General features: G+C 40.3%; 2 protein-coding genes across 2 annotated transcripts in view; both read right to left on the reverse strand.

Moving 5' to 3' along the window:
- Positions 1-1,758: 1,758 nt before the first annotated feature.
- Positions 1,759-9,955, reverse strand: LOC310950191 (double-strand-break repair protein rad21 homolog A-like). Its single transcript, XM_083917859.1, has 14 exons — positions 9,822-9,955; positions 8,349-8,542; positions 7,816-7,945; positions 7,458-7,557; positions 7,245-7,351; positions 6,817-7,014; positions 6,563-6,688; positions 6,250-6,375; positions 5,125-5,348; positions 4,449-4,602; positions 4,126-4,271; positions 3,640-3,825; positions 3,303-3,386; positions 1,759-2,703 (listed from the first exon to the last, which is right to left on the reverse strand). Exons 2-14 carry the CDS (start codon positions 8,490-8,492, stop codon positions 2,512-2,514), a joined length of 1,917 nt encoding a protein of 638 aa, XP_083773985.1. The 5' UTR covers positions 8,493-8,542; positions 9,822-9,955; the 3' UTR covers positions 1,759-2,511.
- A 4,142-nt stretch (positions 9,956-14,097) lies between these two features.
- LOC310950310 (exostosin-1a-like) overlaps positions 14,098-17,070 on the reverse strand; it is a 43,831-nt gene continuing 40,858 nt past the window's right edge. Inside the window, exon 11 of the mRNA XM_083918030.1 lies at positions 14,098-16,338. Coding sequence (XP_083774156.1) covers positions 16,153-16,338 — 186 coding nt within the window. The 3' untranslated portion in view covers positions 14,098-16,152. The remainder of the gene's footprint in view (positions 16,339-17,070) is intronic.

The following is a 17,070-nucleotide window of genomic DNA, read 5'->3' on the forward strand; positions in this document are numbered from 1 at the left end:
TGTTTAGGCCTGATTTGAACCCATGTAGTCCACCCATGAGCGTTAATACATGGAGGCAGGAAGAAGGACTTTAAAGCAGTCTTTATTCATTATTATGGCAGGGATGGGTTTGGGGCTGGGTCCGTGGGACTGTTTCTGGGGGATGAGTCTGAGAGAAGAACAGGAGAATGCAGAAGACAAAATGTAGCTGAAATCATGTCCATGTGTATTGTGTAATTTTGTATCTTGTGCAGAACACATTAGTAGCTCTCAGTCATGTACAGGAGTGAAATCCATTCAGCGGTGACCCAAGTCCCTGCTTTATTAACATGGGTAGACTAAATGGGCTCATTCATATCTTAACATTAAGTCTTTAACTGTTATTTGTCAACAAGATTAAAAAAGACATTTAACCCGGCTATACCCAATGTTTAGATCTGTTGTGGTATTTATGAAAACTAGCACATAGATAATACATTATGCCCCGTTTGCCCATGTTAACACACAATTTCAAAAAAACCTTTATTACATTTTTTGTTTGTCTCGATGTAAGTAATCAACTTGGTCATTTTCATGGTGAAATCTGAAGGTTATTTCTTTACCTATTCATGTGAGAAAGTGAATGAATAGGTGAATGCCTAGGGTTTATTTGGGTTTCTTTCGAAACTTTCCCCTATTTGGATTCTTCTGGGGTTTTTTTTTTGCTTACTCAGGACATATTGAGGATACAAAATCAGTTGGGTTTGCTTCTGTTGCAATTTGTTCAACCTTTTTTCATAAAATGCATGGACTAATAGATGTATAATACATCTGGTACTAAAGGCTTTCTTTGTATTATAGAAATGGCTGGGCTGGACTCCAAATCTGCAATCATAACACTATGCCCTCACTGGGCTTCTACTGAATCAATAGAGAATCCGGGCCACTACTACTATTTTGTCTGTGAATCAGAAGAATTTGCATTTGATTTGCTCTGGCAGATGCATTTGCGATTTGGTCTGGGGCTGACAGACTAACTACTACCACCACTGAAAAGGAGACAGTATAATAAGTATTTTCTATAATTGGCAATCTGCATAGAACTACAAATGGTAGGATGTTGGCCCTTTTCTAAACTACTGTGCAATCAGACCCAAATACCACCTTGACCACTGTTATTACAAACACCAGCCCTGTTACTATAAGACCTGCAGAGAAGACGATTGCTTTACATTACAGGTTGCCAGTCCTTCAAGTGAAAACATGGGTTAAAACATTGATTTAGGCATGTACAGTGCCTATAAATGTCACGATACCCCTTTTAAATAGCCAGCAGTGTTTTTCATTTAAAAAAAAAAATATTCCAGCGTGATTTACACATGTGGATGGACTTGAAGAGTGCAGTCCATCACCGCTCACCACAGAATTTGACTGAACTCAGTTCAGTCAAATTCAGCAGTTCTGCATTAGGGTTCACAAAGCTGGTAGAGACAGATCCAAACAGACTGAAAAAAGGTGCCCCATAAAAGTATTAAATCTGCTATTCTAGTTTTGCTTTTTTAAATTTTATTTATAATTTTCAGAAATTTTGAAAAAAAAAAAATAATTACCTTAATGTTGTAAGGCAAAATGTTTTTTTTGTATTATAATTTCAGGCTGTAAAACAAAAAAAGTGACTATTTCAAAATGGTATCATGACTTTCTATAGGCACTGTATTTCTTCCATCTTCATATCTTGCTTTGTAAAGAGCACCACTATTAGAAAATAGCACTATAAAAGAATACTATTCAATTACCAAGTACTTAAAACACTTTATTTCAAATTTTTACAGATGTATCACAACTAGAGGTTACCCGAAGACTAAAAAGGTTGGATACTGAACTCAACTGTAACAAGTATTACATTACCTAGTTACATAATGCAAAAAGATGAATAAGCATGAACGTAAAAGGTACAAAAAAAACAACAAACCTAATTGATAAACTGCCTGAATTATACATCTGAAACATGATATTTAATGCGAGGTAAGATTCACCAATATTTTGACAGATTAATTGTTTTGTTCATCATAAAAGAACAAGTGCAACAAGGAGAAGATGTGAGAGGTTACACTTCTGAGCAAAACAGTACCTTTCCAGAACATGTACAGTCAATACGGGATTCCATGTGAAAATACAGGGCTCTTTATCCAAAATCTGAAATAATTCAGGTGAGGGCCAATGGTACAAAACGTGTGGAATGAGCAGACAATGGCAATTTAACTTACAGAACAAATGAAGAAAAGCTTACAAATTGGGGACTGAAAAAGGGTTGCTTTATAAATATACTTGTTAAACCTTATTCATCACTCTGTTTCACCGAATGAATACTGCATGATTTCATCTGTAGTACAGTAAATCCTTTTTTAAAAGTTTCCAACCCATTCCCCACTACTCCCTCCCCTTCCCCAGAAAAAAATGGGCAGACAGGAAAACACAAAAAAAGGCAAAAAAGTTGAGTAATTAAAAAAGTATGTCTGTTGCAAGCAGAGTGTTTGTCTGTTCTTCCAATGTCTAAATAAGGTGGAATCTTGGTCCAGCAGTGGCGATGATGTCGCTGTAGGGCTCAGTCTGGGTGACCTCGATGGCTTGCTGCTTCTTGAGGACGAGGAAACTGTAAAACTTGGCAGCCGCCTGCTTCTTGTTGTTGTTCCGGCACAATTCAAGCAGGCTAACTGAGTCTGCACCAGTCTTAGCCATGACGCGCTATGGGGACAGAAGTACAAAGTGTCAGTTTGAGTCCTGTCCTTGGACCCAGGGCATTCAATCAAATCTAAACATGTAAAAAAGGAGGGGAAAAAATGCTAGGCCAGGAAGATGCATTCCCACACGCACACGGAAGATAAATAAAAGTCCTAACCAGGGACCACCACTTTCTTATACAACAAATTAACAACATTCAGCGTCAAAAAGGACCTTTGCAGGACGCTCCAGGCCCAATTCCCTCAAATTCAAGGACCCAACACATCATTATTTGAGTCACTAATGAAGGTTAATTGGTTACAACACTGAGAACTTTAGACACACATGGACACAGCGGAACAAAACCCATTCACTAACAATAAGTACAAAAAAAACCCCCAACTAAATAATTTCTTTCTATTCTTGCACAAAATATATAAATTCAAGCACCCATATCTATTTTCTACCTGAAATTCACAGGTTTTCAAGACCAATCTCCGAAACTAAAATTAAATCTGCACACAATCACATTTTTACAAACAAATCCTATAACTTGCTTTCAGTCTACCTATAGTCAGTTATACAGTAAGTCAATCATTTGAAAAGTAATAGCTTTTTTGTACCTGGAGGCCGTGCAGCATCTGCTGGGTTCTCTTGTTCCATCTCTTCTCCTCCTGATCCTGGTCTCCAGACTGACCGTCCTCTTCCTGAGGACAACAGACAACACAGTCATAAGCACCAACTGGCCCAGACTCAAAACCGCAGCACATGTATGTTAAATTAAGGCTTGTCTCTACGGAAACAACTTTTCTGTAAACTGCTGAAGATTGCAATTACTGTTTGTTCTATTGTTTTACCCAATTGTGATTTCTCTTATAGCACTTTAGGCTGTTTTTAAACAAACTTGACAAAATGCATGACTATCAAAAGACTACTACCAATAGTGTTTTCACTCCTCACCTCCTCTTCATCACTATCATCCTTCTTGTCTTTGCTCTTTTCACCAAGCAGGTCAAGCTCCGGGACAAGCTGGGTGAGGTTGAGGCTGCTCTCCTCTGGGGGCAGATCCACCTGATGCATGTCTAAACTCTGAGACAAGACCGAGCGCTCAGACACCTGTTGTTGCTGCTGCTCCAAGGGAGCCATCTGAAAGGGGGAAATAAGGAAGTAATGAAGTCAGGCCGCAGTGCAGTCAACTGAATCAATTAAGTTTCATGTTTCTCCCATTTCATCGTTGAGCATTTCCCCAATTTACTGCTTCAGAAAACCACCATCTGGTTTAATATTCCCTTAGATAACAGATATGATTGATCAAAAATAATTAGAGGCTGAAAATCATTTTTTCTACATCTTGCCACCGCCTCATGATGTGTTGATGAAACATTATGTAACCTCAATTTCAATGCTTTGACAGAGAAAAATAAGATTTAGAAGAGAAGTACTCACAGGAAGGGGGACCTCTTTGTCCAGGGTCTTGCGTTTGACACCGCGAGGAGTGGACGGAGGAGGCATGACTGTCTCATCCAGGGTCGTCCTACTTCCCTCCATTGCAGAGGCTGCCAGTATACTGGGCTCCTCCATGATAGTCTGGTCTGAGGGACAGAAAAGGGAAATTGTTAATCAAATGAAAAAGAAATATGAAAGTGGACACAGCCTTAATTCAATAACTGATGGTGTCTCAGACTATATGCCAGCAGTTTCTTTCCCTATCTTACCACTCATGACATGTCTGCACTGGGATATGACCTATCTCTTCCAGCACAACTTACCAATGACATCTCTGTGCTGGCTCATGGCGTCATCTCTAGGCACCTCTGGGTTCTCCAGCTCTTTGAGGAACTCATCCAGACTGTCCGCTTCGCCGCCCTTTCTCCTCTTCCTCAGCTCGTCTGGCACCAGAGGCGTCAAGCAGCGCGTGAACATCTGACAGCAGAGATTTAACTGTTAAACTCGCAAGGAAGTTTTGTAAAAAAAGAAATACAAAACTTTATGCCAAGTCAGTAGTACAATTAAACAATGTAGGGACTGATGCCAGGCAAAAAGAAAAGAGTCCTTCTAAATTATGCATCAACACGGTTTCCATTTAGTATTCTGGAGGAGTAATGTGTGGGTGTGAAAGGATAGGGAAAAGAGACAGACAAAACCAATCACTTCCTCCACCTCCTGTTCCTTCAATGTTCTCATTTTAAATCCCACAAGCTGAACAGAATGTCAATGAAAGATACAATATTATAAATCTACTCTCTCCTCTTCCATTAAACATTGCCCGAGTCTGACCTACTTGGAGTATCAGACCCCGGTGTGGCTTGCTCATTACTGTTTCCCAAGTGGTAATACTGCTTGTCAGTGATTTGAGGCAGAGAGCTGACGGTTCTGGTATGTTCTCGAATCGTTATAAGTGGTACAGGTTTACCCACAAATGTATGCACATTAACAATTTGTCACCTTGAGTAGCCTGGCATTCCAGAGGGGCTGAGCGGGCAGAGAGAAAAGCTTCTCCACTCCTCCAGTCTCCTTCCACATCATAAGCTTCTTGGTGGGAGGAGCGAGGTCCAGGGTGGTGACAATGTCTGAGTAGTCAGACAGCTGAGCCCTGATGGTCTTACTGTCCAGCTCCTTCACACTGTCCACAATCAGCTTCCTCTTACGCTTTGCCTTGGTCTCTTTCACTGGAGATGTAAAGAAACAATACTACTTCATGACTGTTTCACCATCATTACCCCATCATTAAAAGACACCGTTTCAGCACATATTGTCAGATAAATCCAAACATAAGGGCTCCATAGTTAATAGAGATGGGCGTTTCAAGTCCTTTCAATATTCGAATACTAGTAAACTAGAAGACGACTAGTTAAAAAAAAAAAAAGAGAGTACGCCAAGTAAAAAAAAAAGCTCACAGCAACGTCATGTCTGTCACTTTCTGACTAAATAGCGCCATGGAAATTATATATTTCTATTCTTAATATTACAAAGTAATGAAATTATTTAAAGCAAGTCATCTGGTGTTAACGTCCAGATATACGTCGGGGGAGCCATTTCACTTCAACACGCTACAAATCACAGCGCTAAAGTTTGCAACTGTCATAATTTATCATTTTATAGCTAATACAATGTTTTGCTATATCATGCATAATTCATTGCACAAGCACGACTATCGGGACAAACATTTACCCGCCCCTGTGGCATGGAGCCCTCCAAAATTAAGTTGCATGGGGAATATTTAAGTCGCATTTGGCGAGTGACGGCCGCTAGTTTAAATCCATGTATGCAACACGGCTGGCTCAAAACAAGATATAAAAAAAAAATCTTAATCATCCCACAAAGTTTTGTGCATATACGGTCATATCAGCCAATTTTAGTATTTGTGTGTAGGCACCCTTTCCTATGAATTCCTGCTTTTGCTTTGATGTGCAAATGGTGAAGCATCCAGAGAACGGATTGGATTCTTTGAATACTATCTATAAAAATGCTATAAATAATTTGAATACAGAATTGTATCAAAAAAAAAAAAAGAGAGATGAGAATTTTAAAATACAGCCATCTCTACAGAAAGGTGAGGGAGTGGTTTACCTGTGATGTCAATGGGCTCCAGGGCAAAGGCCTCCTCTTCATTGTGAACCAGGGTGGTCTGTTCCGTCTGGTCAGCCATTGCTGGCAGTGGCTCTGCTGGGCCGGAGTCTGGGCTGTCTGGACCCGCTACAAACACAAAAATTATATTGTAACGACACAATGTGCTTTCCACTTACAATGGCACATGACTACATAAATACACTTCATAGAAACAGCAACACATTCAATCAGAGAGTAATGGAGACAGTATATCTGAAAAAGCTGAATATATTGTAGTCTATGCTCTTCTATTATGCGAACAAAGTTTACTTACGTGACTGGAGGTTGTCAAAGTCATCCTCATCGTCTCCATGATCTGGAGGCATCAGGACACTTTCTGTGATGGCTGGAGGGTCATCAAAAATCCCGCCTCCGTCCTCAGAGCTCAATAGCTTATCAACTGGGAAATAATAAGTGTAGATAATTATTTATTACTTAATCACAAATATCTCATAGAACTTCAACAGAAGCACAATATAGCCAAGCTGAGATAAAAAATAAAACAAAAACATAGATAGAACAACTCACCCAGCATCCCCCCGTCACTGTTGCCCATGGAGCCATCCCCAAAGTCATCATACTCCATGTGGTTGGACTTGTCAGGGAGATTGGCTGGGCCAGGCTCAGCCTCCAGCAAAAGGTTAGAGGCAGTGGCACCGTGCATGATGTCCTCCTCAAATGTGCTGGCATCACGCATCATCTCTCGATCATCCATGCCAAAGTCAGCTGAAAAGTACAGGTGGTTGTTATGAATTACGAAAAGGGTAAATCTTTTTTTTGTACCTAAAAGTTCTATTATTCTGATAATGAAATACTATATATAAAATCTGTACCATCCAAAACGATTCTGAAGTATGATACGATCATTTGAAACTCAAATAAACAAATACAATGATCTACTCATACATGTGTAGCGGGTGGGACGAGGGTAGGCATCAGTATATTTAGTGTCTTACCAAAGTCATTGTCCTGCAGGAGGCTGAGGTTGCCAACATCTTCCCTCATGGTGATCTCTTCTACTCTGCTCTGGTTCAGGGTGAACTGCTGGGCCACATCTATGTCACTGTTTGAAAAAAGACATGAGGATGAGTACAACATCTGGCACTTGGATATCACAAACTCACAAATATGAGGGGATGAAATGAGAGCAGGAGATGTAGTTAACTCACTCCAGGTCAGGAAGTGGCTGGTCGAAGTCATGGAACTCCTCGGGTAAGGTGATGGCATTGTAGGCTGCCTCTCTGTTTTCCTCAGGTAGATCCACCACACCTGAATATAGATACAAGCAGGAATGTTGTTATAACCCACCACTGTTCACCACACCTCACAAATGCCACGCCCAGTATTTTGGGGAAAACGGATCACAAATTCATAAAAAAGGAGATCAAAAGGGGTTCGTCTACAGTTCCACAACCACGTAGATTTTCTGTTTTGCTCATAGTCTTGTGGTGTGACTCCTTTCTTCAGAAGATAAATGACAGAAAGTACTGTGCTCCAGTTCTAATATAGCTTGCCGTTTCTGCTTACCTGGCCTAAAAGCCATTTTAATCTTGATGAAGGCTTCATTACAGTCTGCAAGAAGATACTTGGCCTTCCTGTGGTAGATTCTCACCACCCCAAGGAGCAGGTGGCCTGATGTACGCAATGCCATCTTCACCTAAAAGAAAAAAAAGGGACATGAAAATTGAAAATTCATGTTTACAGGGTACTTTTTTTCTTGTAAAATCAAGACTGAACTGTGTCATCGGCGTACACCAACGTTGTACAGCAATGAGGGACTTTCAAGAGGTCATTGCAAAGACAGATGCAGTGCAATGTGTCGTTTTAACCAAACATTATGCAAACTGACAGCTTCAAGCATGAACTCCGCTGCAACATATTTGCATTCATTAGATTTCTTCTTTGGTAAAAATCATTTTAAATATTACTACTCTTAATTTTTGGGAGGCAACAACAAAAACAGAACAAAGCCAACAACTCGGGATCTGTGCAACACTCAAGCCTGCAGAGTAAACATAGGGCAGGACCAGCATGCAAAGAGTGCACTTGTGCCTTGTTACCTTGGGTGAGATGATGCTCTCCACACTGCTCTCTAAGTTGCATTCAAACACATGGGCTTTGGTCAGCTTCTTGTCCCAATGGGCCGCTAGCCAGATCTTGGCCAGCGGCCCACGTTTACTGAGGACAAAGTGGGCGTAGAACATTGCCCTGGTTCCCCTGGATCACACACTCACACTGCGTATGTACGGGTCACCTGGAAAACATCAATGATCAGTCAGGACAAAAGGAAAAAAGGACAAATGAGCAAGACACATAGTAGGTGCACAGTACCATCCCAAGCATGTCGTTTTCAGAAAATATAGCTTTATTGCTGAACAAAACCAATGCCTAATATTTATTAAGAGTTGGAGGTTTTCAATGACATGAAAACAGACATCAATCTTTACTGTATATCAGGCTCAAAAAATGCCATGGGGCAATAAGCATATCGTGTAAGGAAACCTGCAGGTCCAGCACTGTTCAGAATAACCAGACAGGACCAGAAAAAGGCGGCTAATCCAGGAAAAATGCACATTAGGAGGGATTTCTATCGAAAGTCGGGGATCTTTTCCGTCTTATCAAGTTAAGCAACAACGCTGCAGTAGAGTTACGATGAGCCAAATTCCCCAGAGAACCCTGTATTTAGCCATGAGGTTATATTATTTAACACGGATGGGGACGGTTATCTTCACATTAAACGTCACGATTGTACTTGTAGCTAAATTGCGTGTATCTATTGTCTGCTCATTAACTAACGTTACCTCTAAACTCGATAAAGCTCCCTCGAAGCACGTATTTTGTCTCTTGTTATCTTTCATTCAAGTAACTTTGACCATTTACACTAGCGTTAAAAAAACAAAGCAGGGCAAGACATTTACAAAAGGAGAATATAATCAAAACAAGCGCTGACTTCACTCAAGTTCCGCCTATTTCCCAGTGCTGGAGGCAAACATCGGAAATGCACATGTCTGCTAACTGACACTTTTACTGTAACATGAACATTACTCTGCGTACACGAAACATTATTTCTTACAATTCACACAGACACAGGTTCGTTAGAAGGGAAAGAAACGTGGCTATGTTACGTTAGGCACTTAACACGACGTTAAGAGCGCCAAGGGGTTGGTCACCGCCAGTAAATAGTCGGCGCCATCAAGTGAACTGAACTAACGTTAAATTAGCCGCCAGCTAACGTTAACTACACGGTCCAATAAACTGATTAAAGCGGCTCAAAGTAAAGTGTAGCTTTTCTTAAACGGCGGGCAAAAATACATGTAAGCCCATGACAAGAAAGTAAAGCGCTTGGGAACGAGGCGCCTATAAAAACCTACTCGTACTTTTTTCCCTCTATCAGCACAACTGAGTCGTTAGCTGATGGCTAACGGCTCCGAGTACAGTTAAGGCCGCAGCAGACGCACACAAACGTGCATGCTCGCTTCGTCTCGTGGAACACACAAAACCACGCGCAAATATTCCCGCTGCAGCATACTTACCAACAGTACCCCTCTTTACAGTGAAATCCCAATGATTATGTTATTTCTCCAAGCGAATCCTCCCCTGTTGTACTCATTAAAACAGCCAAGATGGCGCCAGTCGCCTTCCTCCCGCTCACCGCTGTCCTTTTAAAATCGGCAGGATGTTTACAGTCAAAAATGGCGGAGGAGGAGTCTGCTGAGGGAGGCCAACACTGACGGACAGCCCGCTGTGAGCACCAAGCGGAGATAGGGGGCGCTGTGCCACAAAGCTTACCAAGGCATCTATGCCTGTAGGCTAATAAATGTGATGGGATGGAATTTATAAGAAATACAATTAATTATTATTATTGTTGTTGTTGTTTATTACCTCTGCTGTACTCTTGATACTGTATTTTTGTGGATATGATTGTCTGCCTATTCTGCTTCCACCCTCAACCATCCCATCTTTTGAAAACAGACCCCATGTTGTAACACTGGTTATGATGACCCAGTCCTCTTGTGACTCATATCCAGTAAATCAACAGTGTGGCCTTAAGCAAACTGTGGCCTCATAATACACCTAATTGTCAGCAGGCACTTTGACATGTGATATCAGGTCATTGGTACATTCAGGGGTCTCAGTGGCAGGGTCCTGTAGTAGCGCATGCTTTCTTACTGGCACAATTTACTGGGACACTGGAACAGAGCCATCATTAATGTTATTAGGCACACACTTGCACCAAATTTCCTGCTTTAACAAGTCAAAGTGTTTCCTATCAATTACCCAATTAAATTAACGTTCAATGGGTGAACTCACCATGAGAAACATTACATAGGTTACACAATACGTACATGAGGAGGGAACACTGACATGCCCTCAGCCTACCAAACAATGTCAGTCCTTTAAACAGAAAAGTCAGTAGGGAACTGAACACTGATGCAGAGTACAAAACAACAATTTCCAAGCAGTTTATTAGATACAGAGAAAATGAGCATGCCTGACAGAGAGACTGAATAATCTACAATCAAAATGGAAAATTGATATGCAGTAAAGGGGATATGTAACATACAGCATCTGCTGCAGTAAAACTGCTGCCAGTTGAGCATGTTTATTGTGTGATTTACTGGTAGCAGGGCTCCATGTCCCTGTATAGGGATGACTGGTAGATAACTGAGGCTGTGCTCACACATCATTGGATTAATGTGAAATGTAATTATTATGCCCAAAATTGTTTTCTATCAAATCATTTTAAGTCATGTCCAATGCATAGCCTTCCATACCTTGGTATCTGCAGTGACAGTAAAGATGGAAAACAAGGAAAACCCAAAAGGCACTTGAGCTGCATAATAATGCATCACAATCACAGGGTAATAACACTGGCAGTGAGCATGTATTACTTTTATGTCAAGAAGTAATTCCCTCTTTATATTTAAATGTGTGTAAATATGCTCCAAAATCCATCAGATCATCATTCTCATAGACATCTCATCATTGCACTAACTCACAGGCTCATTGAGAGATGAATTATTGATCTAGGCCACATTAATAAACACGATTCCACATTGGAAATCTTATAGATGTAAGGAAGACAATAATGCATTTAAAATGGTGTTTCATATGGAACTGGATGGAGATTTTAATGTGCCGCAAATCAAGCAATCTTTCTATAGATATCTAATGTCTTGCACAGCATACACAGAAATGGGTATGTGATGCATTTTAACACAATGCTGCCTGGCCATGTCTGGATGGTGACACAGTTCTGGGCTGCCATCTGCTAAACAGATAGCTGATTGTTGCCTTCAGTTATTGTGTGACAGATTCATCTAAACAGCCTCGGAGAAACCAACAACTTCTATACTGATGCTTTAGATGGGCTGCTGTGTTGACGTACAAAGTGTGAGTCACAAAGCCCGAACATCTGATTATCTATCTCTACATACCAAAACAGAAGTATATTATTATGTGCACAGCTGTATGAAAAAATAATACGCTTTGAATTTGCTGAAGAATTCTTGTATGTACACACGAACACACGCAGAGGAGAGGTGGGCTAAAAACAGGCTAATACTGATTGAAGAATTACATTTCTTTAATCCTGCAAAATCATTGTTTCTGGCTATAAACGGCCATAAGGTGCCTAATCTTAATGTTTTCAATTATATCACCACAGGGATCCCCTTCTACTCTTAACGTATAACTGCTTTTCTATGAGGTGTACTGTCCCTGCAAACACAGGCTTCCAATTCTGTTTCATTTGTTTTTACCTTGTTTCATTAAATATATAATGAATTGTTATGTATCAGGTATGATTAGTGATGGGTTTCTTATATGTATTGCTCTGTCCTATGGTCGAGTGTAACTTGCTGGAATAGTATGTGCTCTAAAGCTGACAAAGAGGGCAGGACATTTTTAATTTTGGCCTGGAGTCACAGTATTTAATCTGAGAGTAGGGGATAGCCCTGACTGCATGCATGGTGAAACCCAGTTCCACTGCAGATACACAGCTCATCAGTATAGGATTAAGTGACGTTGAACTGACTTTTGACATTGGATAGACCCCTCCAGTGCAGTGAAGTTTCACTTCTTGATTCATCGAAAATCCTGCATTTGCTCTCACTCCATGCAACACAGCATCTACACATCTGGATCTCCCTTTCTTTGTTTTTTCCCTGTTTTGGTCGACCATTCAGAGTGGCTGTGGTCTTTGTGTAATTGTGAAAAATGGTTTTCCTTTTGGTGTGTCACTACACAGTTTATGCTGTGCAGTTGGAACATACTGCACAGCCTTAAGACTTTTGCCCAGTTTGACGTGTGTCTGTGTGCGTTTTGGGGGGGTTATCATTCTCTCCTGTAGCTGTTGCTGCAGCAGAGTTGGCAGCTCTCATGCTCCATGGGATCATCCTGGATAGATGCTGTTATTTATGCAGCGTGTCTAAACCGATCATCCTGACACAGATTTATGTAAACACAGCAGTTTCTTGGCATAGGATGAGGTTTACACACGCACAAGGAGGAAGCTAAAGGTATTATTTAGTTTGGCTCTCCCTCCGTGGGTGCAGTGCAAAAACCCAATATACAAAATAGGTTTTGGGAAGCCTGTAAATAGGTTGCTAGCAGGTCAGAGAAGGGGACAAGGTGAGTATGTCTTTTACGTCACACTGTAGATTTTAAATATCTGAAATTAGTTTGAAGAACAACCACACATACCAAAATATTTTCAAAGGACAGAAAAGACCAAGTCAGACAAAAAAACGAGTCATTTTATATCAAACATTTTATTCATTGTTTTTTTGTTTGTTTTGTCTTTATAAAATTATTTTACAAAATTGTGATTTTTTCCTCTTTCTTTCCATTTTAATCTCTATAAAATTAGGTCTGCAGTTACGGAAGAGAGGGAAGGAAGCAGGCAGAGATTCAGTGGGGACACAATCCTGTCTGATAAATACGGTGTCTGAGAGAGTTAGGTGTGAGTTACATGTATTACTAGACTTGTGACAACCAGGAGGAGGGGCCCTCTACTGAGCCCTTGCAAATATAGTAATACAAGGTTGTACATTTAAAAAAAAAAAAAAAAGAATTCCTACCACAGAAAAAGCAGGAATGTCAGTATCAGATGTGTGGTGCTAGGTCTTAGTAGCCTTCCAGTGTTCAACAATATTATTTATGGAGCCATTATGTATTACTGGACACGGATAAAGAAAGAAATGACCTACTTTGAAACGAAAACAGAGATCAGTTTCTTGCACAAGGCAGATGAGGAAAAAAAACTAATAAGTGTATTTCTTCTGAAGGCACATCAATATATAACCCCCTGCCCTCTCAAACAACAACACAAGGAAAGAGAAGAGAAAATGTCATCTTCAATCTCTCTCCAGTCTCATTTTGTAATGTGATTCTGTTTACGACCATATTCAGTTGTCTTGATAGCGCTGTGTTTAGTAATACTAGGATTGTTTATTTGCTGTCAAGCAAGATAGAGCATTCTCAGATGTGAAAAAGTCCACACAGAACCCTTCTCTCGAACACATACTCTTTCCTTCCCTTCCCAACACATTTTACTCTCTTATACAGACAGGAAATGCTTTAATGAACCAAATCAAAAATGGAAATGCATGGCATTCCTTGTATTGGTTGAAAAGAAATAGAAGAGCAAAATTATATATAATCTATTGGCACATATTGTGATGAAGGGTGCATAACAGTGGATCTTACCAAAATGATCACTTATCTTCCTCAAAAATGAAGCTAAAGCTACCAAAATAGGTTTCTATAGAAACGGTGCTGGCTTCACAGGGATACCTCTTGGACAGAGACACTTTAACTTGATGATGCACTGGGATTTAATAACACAGGTGCAGATTCTAAATTCATTTAATTCTCTAAATATGTTAAGATAAACTGATATGACGTATCAAGGCAAAAATAAAATGAGCTGTGATTGTTAATGGAACCAAACACCTAGAAACATTTTTAAAGTCAATTTGCCTAGTGATGTATCTGCGAAAAAAAAAAAAATTTCATGTTCCACTGACACTTGGCATTCAATGTACCAATTTAGAGTAAATGAGATACAAGTCTCCTGCTGAGAAGACGAACATACAGAAAGTGATTAAGCTGACATTTATGGAACAGATTAGAACATTCTAGTTGTACATTTTGCTTCTTGAAAGTGGCCCAAGCACAATAGCACTTTGCCAATCTGAATCTCTCCGAGATGAATGGCTGTTTAAATCTGTGATTATCAGAGATATAAATTGATATTCAGCAAATCAATGGAAATTGAAAAGCTTCTCATTATTGTATTTATTTTGAAGAAATATCACAAAGGGGCATAATCACTTAATGGAGCATATCTCCAAATGTCTTCCCTATGCCTTTTAAACTGCATCACAAATGCTTGGTGAGCATTCTTGACAATCTGGTAACATTTGCTCATAACAAGTGGGGGAAATGCAGGGATCTATTTAGTATGATGCCAGCTCTGTCCCTGAAAACATCAAGCACTGTTTGATGCTCCAGGATGAAAGCAAGTGCTAGCCCATGTCAAATACCTGTCAGCCAAGAATACAGCCAAACTAGTCACTGGACAAAAATGAAATTGGGTCTCTGGCATAAAGACAATAACCATTTATGAATATCCCTTTGCTAACCAAGCCAAGAAAATATCCATCTGCTAGTTTTCACAGAGGTTTGTGTTTCAAACAGCTCATTGGTTGACTCGATTGGCAAGCTCAGCCTACCTTAATCAAGGCAACTCCTGTGATCTTCTATTGTTCTTCTGCCAAACACGTATTCTATTACCAATTCTAGCTTGTCATATAAGCCGCTATGAATGTAAAAGAGACATTGCTAGAAAGAAAATAGAGAATTCAATGTAATAATGTCTGTATTTCTATTCACTTCATATGGATAACTACAGTATTGCCACATAGCAAATTTAGTTGTGTGACAGTTTTACCAGGGAAAACATTCAGAATGGCACGTAATTATTTTGTTTGTCAATTGAATCAAAAATAAATCTTCATTATACTTTAGCAAGGAAGAAATGTGAATGCCGACCTGGAGAATTTACTACATTATTTCATCAATTATCAAGGGAAAGAAAAGAAAATACAGAAAGCAGCAGGATCAAGGTGCTCATACTGCAGGACCGTGTCTTTTTCCCAGACTCCCAGATCCCAACGCCATTAGATAAGCTGTGAGGCACTGTGATATCAGATCAACGATCATAACTCAGTTCTATGGTGAAAGGGGGTTGTCATTCCTCTCCTCACCCACCCAACTATTGGTTTGAATTAAGACAATACAGAGAGAGTAGTGCTGGCCATTCATTCACATTCAGTATAAAAAAAAATAGCTAAACACAATCCAAAGTAGTGTTATCCTCTTCATAGTCATAATTATCAATAATATCCTGTCATCAGAAACTTTAAGGGACCTGTGCAGAGTGTATAGAGCAGAACAGACAGTTTTTTTTCCAGCGGGTGTGGTTTGCCACTGTTGGGACACGGAAGCAGCAAGCTATGATTTCCAGCTCCGTGACTTTGAGCATTACAGTTCAAAGTTGAGCGGCTTTAAAGTCCTTATGTGACCGTCAGTTGGTGGTGGTAAAGTAATGTTCAGCTATCCCCCAATACACATAAGTAAAAGGGTAAAAAGGTGAAATGGACACTAGAGAGGAGACCAATAAATGTGGTGTCCTCTACATGTGTTCCAGTTTAGTTTCCTCCTCCCTCCCTGTACTCAATCCCATTTTCTTCACCATTGATCCAGCCATGCAAACATGGAAAGGCTCTGCGTTTCTCTACATGTCCGCCCCCTCGCTCTGTCTTTGTTGTGTCCAGAGAGCGGGGGGGCTTTGGAGGGTTATAGCCTCTCGATGTCCCTGTACTTCTTCCGCAGTATGGACACCTGGTCTTTGAACAGGACCGGGTCCAGCCTCATCTGAGAATGGACCAGGGGCATGGTGCCAAACCAGCTGGCAAACTTGTTCATGCACGTCTGGCGCTGGGCAAAATGGTCCGGGTCAGCCCAGCGAGACGCCCGTGAGCTCTGGGGGTGGGAGGTGGTGATAGGAGAGGGAGAAAGACGGAAAGAGAGAGGGAAAGAAAGGAAGAGCGAGACCGACCAAATGAATAATACATCCCAAAATATTCTGACCTTTCAGAGTTGTAATTATTCATGACTTTTTTTTATTGAAGGCCACGCTGCAGAAAACACATTTTAATTGAATTTTACAAATGACTGATGATCTGTTTTAGCAGCTAACACTATGAGCATCATTGTGAAAAAAAAATGGTAATGTGAGCTTTTAAAGTTCATAGGCAGGTGTTGGCATGTTTAAAAGATAAGCTACCAGAATTTGTGAAAAGAGAAGCCTTATCTGGGTGGATATTGCTAAATGTGTTAAATGGAGTTAAATATTTTCTACTGATAGTAAATAACGTTTGTGAATAACTGCTTCTTCTAGTTCAGGGGTGGAGTTGCCACAGACTATCGGCATACTTCAGGTGTTCGACTCAACTCAACAGTGTTCTTGCAGTTATTTGCCCACAATCAGTGAAAGAATGGCAATCAAGGTGTACCTGCTACAAGTACGAGACATTCTTTGGTTTGTATTGTACACAGGGACTACAACAATTGATCAATATAAATATCAACACCTTTGTTAAACCTGATTACTCACACATGATGAAAGCTTAAATGATTGCCCCCTGAGAGCCATGAAAGAACTGCATCGTTTGTCTTATAGTGCCGTCAATAATCTCTAATGCAGTTTCTTTT

This window comes from Echiichthys vipera (assembly GCF_963691815.1).
Source record: "Echiichthys vipera genome assembly, chromosome: 8".
NCBI classification, from domain to species: domain Eukaryota; kingdom Metazoa; phylum Chordata; class Actinopteri; order Perciformes; family Trachinidae; genus Echiichthys; species Echiichthys vipera.

Bases quoted from the DNA above. Each gene is read 5' to 3' on its own strand.
- LOC310950191 (XM_083917859.1), bottom strand. From the start codon at position 8,492: ATGTTCTACGCCCACTTTGTCCTCAGTAAACGTGGGCCGCTGGCCAAG. The intron at 7,352-7,457 runs GTGAGTTAACTA...TTTTTCAAACAG, and splicing joins CAGCCACTTCCTGACCTGGA to TGACATAGATGTGGCCCAGC. The intron at 6,689-6,816 runs GTGAGTTGTTCT...ATTATTTCCCAG, and splicing joins CAGTGACGGGGGGATGCTGG to TTGATAAGCTATTGAGCTCT.